Source organism: Mytilus edulis, chromosome 6 (assembly GCF_963676685.1).
Source record: "Mytilus edulis chromosome 6, xbMytEdul2.2, whole genome shotgun sequence".
NCBI lineage: Eukaryota > Metazoa > Mollusca > Bivalvia > Mytilida > Mytilidae > Mytilus > Mytilus edulis.
In genome coordinates, this window is record NC_092349.1 from 80,174,061 (window position 1) to 80,181,777 (window position 7,717).

Genomic DNA, 7,717 nt, shown 5'->3' on the forward strand with positions numbered 1-7,717 from the left:
GATATTTCTAATTTAAATGCCAATTTAGAGTTTTTACCGCAATTTTACGGTCCACTAAACATAGAAAGTGATAGTGCGAGTGGGGCATCCGTGTACTGGTGACACATTCTTGTTAAAACATTTATTATACTAAACTATCCTGAATTTTTAACAAACTTGGAAGAAGCTTCTTACAATCAAAAGATTTTATTGATTTTTCCCTCATTTTTGTTGAGCCTGCGAGTAGACGAGAAACTGGGTTCTGTGGAACCCTTACGAATATTTTTTTTTAACAAAGTAAAATAAAAAAATACTGAACTCCAAAGAAAATTCAAAACGAAAATTCCTTTATTTAATGTCAACATCGAAAGCTTACAAACATCAAACGAATGGAAAAAAGAACTGTCATAGTCCAGAAAATGGTCAGTCTTCTAACTCCTGCAAAACTTTTCAAATCAAACTGATGCTAAATATATGATGACGAACAATCCTACACAATATGAAAGGGTTTTTTTTGCGAACTAGTTACTTTTGTGTTCCCGATTGTGTTACAAATGTCAAGCAAGAATTTGTCCATAGTACATTGATGCCCCACCCGTACTATCATTTTCTTTGTTCAGTGGACCGTGAAACTGGCATCAAAATCTAAATTGGAATTAAAAACTTTAAACGAAGCGGAACAGACGGACGAACGCACAGACCTAAAAATAAAATGCCCCTATGAAGACGGGGCATAAAAATGTCACAATCCAATTTATTTGCTTCTGTACAAATCGTCGAATCAAAATGACGTTACATCATGGCAAATCTTACACGATTACAAACAAAGCTGCAAAGAATAGACCGGAATATAAATAATTGTGTTGTCCTGCATGTCATGTGCAATGGAGGTCAACAAGATTAACATTCTGTATGTGTTCCTTTTAAAGACTATATTCGTGCGTGGGGTCATACAAGTAAACATCATGCTGACGGGATTTGTTCTGACCTTGTACAAAGCTGATTTAAAATTCACACTTAATCATTTAATCTTATGTTATGAAATGTAAAAACAAAACCTAATCCTCCCAAATACCAAACAATAAACATTGTATGTTTATTATTACATTTAATGTTTAAAGAGGTGACTGTGTGAAACTTTTTCTGAAATGGCAAACTGGATGGACGATGCCTTAACTCTTGAAAATAAAAATATAAAGAATAAAGATAAAGTGTATGATAATGTACGAAGTTCAGTGGCAAATAGGAATAAATTTATAAAATCTTATTCAAGAAAATCGAAATCACGAACGAGCGACATCGGTTACGAAGAAGACGACGAAGATTCTATTTATTCCGATACATATTCTAACAATGGAAGATCAAATGGTCGTGTTAAAGCGCCTCGCGTCCAAATTACCGATGGGCTAGAGCCATGTAGTTGTTTTCCAAAACGCAGTAATAAACACATATCTTCCATGTTATATGAAGGACTCGAATGTAAACACAGCGGTTTGAAGGGTGAACCTCACGCTGGGGTTTATAATTTTGCAAATGACTGGAGGAACGAATTTGAGGGACCGGATCCAGAAGGTATTATGCCTCAAAAAACCAATTTTGTGCTTGGATATCCTAAACCTGTTAACCTGGATCCTGATACGGATTACGACGACGAGTACAGTGAACCAGATTATAAAGATACTCGGCAAAGTGACAGGAAAACGAATCTAATTTCAAAAGAAAAGCGTGAAAGTGTGTCTAAAAAGAGCCTAAAGCCAAAAGCTAAGCCAGCGAAAGAGAAACAAGAAAAGGAAAAAGAAACTCCCTTTGGCGAACTGTTAGATTTTATGGAACAAGATGAAGAAGAGAAACCAGAATCTAGACAAGTTACGAAAGGAATGCCTATAACCCTTCCACGTATAGGATACTCCCCTCCTCCTCCACCGTCACGTGAGCGTCTATCGGCAAGATCTGTGGCACGTTCGTTACCACCGTTACCCGAAAGTCCTTTTCTGAGTCGTCAGAAAAAGACACGCACATATAAAAGTAATGCATCAGAAGTAGATGAAATAAGTGACGAAAACGATGAGGACAATTACAGTTATGATGAAACTCAAATACAACGACAAAAACGACCAATGAAAGGTTATGATTCGTCACCTAGAAGGTTCAAAGGTCATTATTATGATACAGGTGAGTTGATAAGTCTTTTATTAGAATATTGTTTTGTAAACTTAATTTTTTAATCTGGTTTATTTTGTTGGCTTCAAGTTTGTTTTTGTCGCCTATTGAAAAGGGATATTAAAAATGTGATATAATGCCATTTTTGGCTTCTGTCCATTGAGTCTCTTCTTGTATATGTTGTCTTTCGACCTGTCGTTCAATAATATAAAAAAAAATTTGACCGTTATAACCCATTTGACATATAAGACATAAACTTAACCAGGATCATTGCATATACCTAAAAAGTTTTGTTTCATATTTTTTTCAGCAACTTATTAACATGGCTTTTTACTATAAATATATAGAATACAGAGAATAAAATTAACACGATATTCAATATAATATCAAAAAATCCCGCAAGATGCCAACTATATTTAACTTTTGAGATCCGAGTAATATATTTGTTAAGCCATTCAAAAATGATGTTTTGTAACACCCAAGCGCTAATAAAACTAGTTCCTTATTGTAAACGTTAACTCTTTGTTACACGAGTCTTTTTAAATTTTCCATATGTAAAAATGAATGTCGTTTAATGGCAACAGCGTGCAGAAATGTACACAGTATAAACATAACGCGTTTACTTTTGGTGTTATTGTGTTGTTGAATATATTTGCCAGCCCTGTTGAATATAACTGTCAATTCTGTCGAATATCATTTCTTGTTGTAATTTCTATTTACTACTGTCAGTCATGTTGAATTCTGTTATCAGTTCCGTTAAACATGATTGGAAATTTGTATGCATTTAATTGTCAGTCCTGTTGATTCTAACTGTCAGTTCCGATTAATATCATTGTTGAATCCAAAGAATGTTACTGCCAGTTCTTATACTATAACTTTTGTGTTCCGTTGATTTTTACTGTCAGTCCCGTTGTATATTACTGTCAGTCATGTTGGATATTTCTGTCAGTCCTATTGCATATTACTGTCAGTCCTGTTGATTTTTACCATCAGTTCTTTTCAACATGTTGAACATTACTGTCAGTCCTGTTGAATATTACTTTAAGTTCTGTTGAGTATTTATATCAGTCCTGTTGAATATTAATATCAGTCCTGTCGAATATTGCTGTCAGTCCCGTTGAATTTTACTGTCAGTCCTGTTAAATATTACTGTCAGTCTTGTGAAATATTACTTTCAGTTCCGTTAAATATAACTGTCAGTGCAGTTGAAAATTACTAAAGTCATATAACAATAGGTATACAATAAGTATAATTGTCTGACAACAAAATTTGAATACACAAAATCATAAAAGTTCCGCAAAATACTCATATGTTGACATTAAAATCTCGTAGGACGATGCAGACAATTAGCTTAAAACGACAAGTACCGCTAATTAACATAAAATAATTCTAAAAGCTTTCTATGGCAATACGAATTCAAGTGCAATTATGTTTTATGCTAGGTACGCTCAGTCCGGAAGAGTAAGCATGTTAAATTCATTATGTTTTATACTGACAAGTACAGAACTTTATGTTTTATAAACCGATAATGCATTGAATTATGTACCATAATAATAATGCAGTTACACATGCGATTTTCCCCTCATTTTTCGTTTTTTGTCATAACTCTTTTATACACTGGGAATTGAGCAATTTTTTTGACATACAAATTGTATATATTGTACCTGAATGTTTATTTCTAATTATAGCAACGAAAAAAACGAGAACATACGAAATAACGCCTAACTTTCGGAAAGGACTTGGAGAATGGAATGCATACATTAATGACAGAAACAGACAAACTTCTATGATTACTGGACTCCAAGGTAGGAGAACAACGAATGGTAATTTTTACACACGTGACAATAATGTTGTACCGGAAGACGACGAATATGATGACGATGACGACGATTATGACGAAGAAGTCAAAAAGCCTGCTGTACCAAATAAATTTCTAAGCAAATTTAAAAATAAAAAATAACATTTTTTATATCGTTCCTACCATCACATACCAAGAGAACTTTTGAATTGTATTGTCATATCTTTTTCCACGTAGTTTTAGTTACACATACATATTGATGGTCTGGTACTAAACCCCTAACGGGAGGAATCGTGCTTTATATAAGACGAAGACGCACTCTTTCAATCAGTTTACATTAGGTCTGGATCTAGCATGTCAGTAACTGCTAGTAGTCGTTCGTTAATCTATGTTAACCATTGTGATTTTGCTTTAAGATTCGTCAGTTACCGTTTCTAACACCGGACTCGGACTCCCTTTAACTGAATTTTACTGTGCGTATTACTGTGTGTTTGTTTATTCCAAATTGGCTATAGGCATAGAGGAGGGTTGAGATCTCGCAAAACATGTTAAAACCCACCACATTTTTCACCTGTCCAAGTTCAAGAACCTGTGGCTTTTTTATAGTCTCGTATGTTGTTTTTTTTAATTTATTTATTCATATATTAAGGAGTTTTGTGTGACGTCCATTTTCGCTGAATTAGTATTCGCCACTGTTTAGGGGTCCTCTGAAGTCTGCCTGCGGGTGCGGGATTTTCTCGCTTTTTTGAAGACGCATTCGTGGCCTTGGGTTGTTTTCTGCTCTTTGGTCAATTTTTTGTCTCTTTGGTGCTATCCTGTTCCCATTGTCAATTTTATCTCATTTGTAATTTTCAAAAAGGTTTTATTTGTGGTAGTTTGTTGTTGTTTGTTTTAATCAAGAGGCAAATATTTTGTGCCGAATATTTTTTGTTGTTGAAAAATCCATTAGCAGATTGACAAAGGTGATTGAAAAGGTAGAAGGACTGTGAAATTAGACTGTCAGTTGTCAAAGAGGGTACCGTACGTTAAATATGATTGTTATATCAAATAGGTTCAAGATGCTTGTAAATAGAACTTATCATAAAAATGAAGCTTTCGGTGGTCGGGTGTTACCTTTCCACGTCAGTTTTAATCTAGCGTCGTACTACAGTACATGATATATAAGGCATGAAGATGATTTTCTTACAGATCAGCTAAATTATATATAGTAAAGGATCCTACAAATGAATGTACGATACGGTCACAGAAAGACGCTAGATTTAAACTGACGTGGAAAGGTAACACCCGGCCAACGAATGCTTCATTTTTATGAAGCCCAGGTGGTCGTGTGGTCTAGTGCACCGATTACAGTGCAGGCGATTTGGTGTCACGATATCTCAGTAGCATGGGTTCGAATCCCGGCGAGGGAAGAACCAAACATTTGCGAAAGCACACAGATGATCTGTAAATTTGCTTTCGCAAATTTTTGGTTCTTCCCTCGCCGGGATTCGAACCCATGCTTCTGTGATATCGTGACACCAAATCGCCTGCAATGCAGCCGTCCCGTACACAGCCATGTATCACCATCATTGATGGCGATCCGATGGATACATCTGTTGTAGAGTTGTCACTGACTCAGACTTACTTATAAATATAATTATTTTCTGTGACTGTATATTACATTAATTTGTAGGATCCTTTACTATAGATAATTTAGCTGATCTGTAACAATAACATCTTCATGCCTTATATATATCATGTACTGCAGTACGCCGCTAGATTAAAACTGACGTGGAAAGGTAACACATGGCCAGCGAAAGCTCTTTTTTTGAGAGCCCAGGTGGTCGTGTGGTCTAGCGGGACGGCTGCAGTGCAGGCGATTTGGTGTCACGATATCACAGAAGCATGGGTTCGAAACCCGGCGAGGGAAGAACCAAAAATTTGCGAAAGCAAATTTACAGATCTAACATTGTTGGGTTGATGTTTAGACGAGTTGTATATACATTATGTACACAGCCATGTATCACCATCATTGATGGCGATCCGATGGATACATCTGTTGTAGAGTTGTCACTGACTCAGACGTACTTATAAATATAATTATTTTCTGTGACTGTATATTACATTAATTTGTAGGATCCTTTACTATAGATAATTTAGCTGATCTGTAACAATAACATCTTCATGCCTTATATATATCATGTACTGCAGTACGCCGCTAGATTAAAACTGACGTGGAAAGGTAACACACGGCCAGCGAAAGCTCTTTTTTTGAGAGCCCAGGTGGTCGTGTGGTCTAGCGGGACGGCTGCAGTGCAGGCGATTTGGTGTCACGATATCACAGAAGCATGGGTTCGAATCCCGGCGAGGGAAGAACAAAAAATTTGCGAAAGCAAATTTACAGATCTAACATTGTTGGGTTGATGTTTAGACGAGTTGTATATACATTATGTACACAGCCATGTATCACCATCATTGATGGCGATCCGATGGATACATCTGTTGTAGAGTTGTCACTGACTCAGACGTACTTATAAATATAATTATTTTCTGTGACTGTATATTACATTAATTTGTAGGATCCTTTACTATAGATAATTTAGCTGATCTGTAACAATAACATCTTCATGCCTTATATATCATATACTGTAGTACGCCGCTAGATTAAAACTGACGAGGAAAGGTAACACACGGCCAGCGAAAGCTCTTTTTTTGAGAGCCCAGGTGGTCGTGTGGTCTAGCGGGACGGCTACAGTCCAGGCGATTTGGTGTCACGATATCTCAGTAGCATGGGTTCGAATCCCGGCGAAGGAAGAACAAAAAATTTGCGAAAGCAAATTAACAGATCTAACATTGTTGGGTTGATGTTTAGACGAGTTGTTTTAATTTATATTAAGATCCATTTTGTAACATCTTGTGATCCATTTTATTTGGCAATCGCCAATGGCAGTCAGCAGGGTTAAAAAACATCAGTTGTTCGACCTGTTGGTCAAATGCGTTTTGTTTAAATATACTTTTTCACTTTTTTGGTCTTTTGGAAAATGTTGTTTGTGCTGTTTTTAGACCCTTCTACAACGAAATTTGTTTCACATGCACACGTATAAAAATTGCGGTTTTTATCCAACGCAATCATAGGTTAGCAACACGAAGGGTGCCACATGTGGAGCAGACTCTGCTTACCCTTCCGGAGAACCTGAGATCACCCCTAGTTTTTGATGGGGTTCGTGTTGTTTATTCTTTAGTTTTCTATGTTGTGTCATGTGTACTATTGTTTTTCTGTTTGTCTTTTTCATTTTTAGCCATGGCGTTGTCAGTTTGTTTTAGATTTATGAGTTTGACTGTCCCTTTGGTATCTTTCGTCCCTCTTTTGAACGTAGTTTTCAATTTAGACTCGTTTATATTTTTTCGTTTGGGCTTGAAGCATATTTTCCCTCCGGTTTATATGATCCGTTCATCCTATATTGACCCTAAAAATTCAAGAGTCTATCTAAAACGAGGGTACTTTTTATATGGCCTTCCAAATACCGTTTCGATCACTAACATCACTGAAGAGACATTTATTGTCGAAATCCGGATCTGGTGTACTAAATAAATATTGACACCGTATGTTTGTGGCATAACATCGTGGCCACAAGTTAATTAATTTCTGTTTAGTATTAAATTTATATTGAGATCCATTTTGTTACATCTTGTGATCAATTTTATTTGGCAATCGCCAATTGCAGTCAGCAGGGTTAAAGAACATCAGTTGTTCGACCTGTTAGTCAAATGCGTTTTGTTTAAATATACTTTTTCTCTTTT

The 7,717-nt window shown here is 36.0% G+C and overlaps 1 protein-coding gene across 1 annotated transcript; it reads left to right on the forward strand.

The window, feature by feature from the left end:
* The first annotated feature begins 1,086 nt into the window (after positions 1 to 1,086).
* LOC139526654 (uncharacterized) lies at positions 1,087 to 4,099 on the forward strand. The gene is made up of 2 exons (XM_071321815.1): positions 1,087 to 2,151; positions 3,828 to 4,099. The coding sequence occupies exons 1-2, from the start codon at positions 1,128 to 1,130 to the stop codon at positions 4,097 to 4,099; spliced, it is 1,296 nt and encodes a 431-aa protein (XP_071177916.1). The 5' UTR covers positions 1,087 to 1,127.
* The last annotated feature ends 3,618 nt before the right edge of the window (positions 4,100 to 7,717 follow it).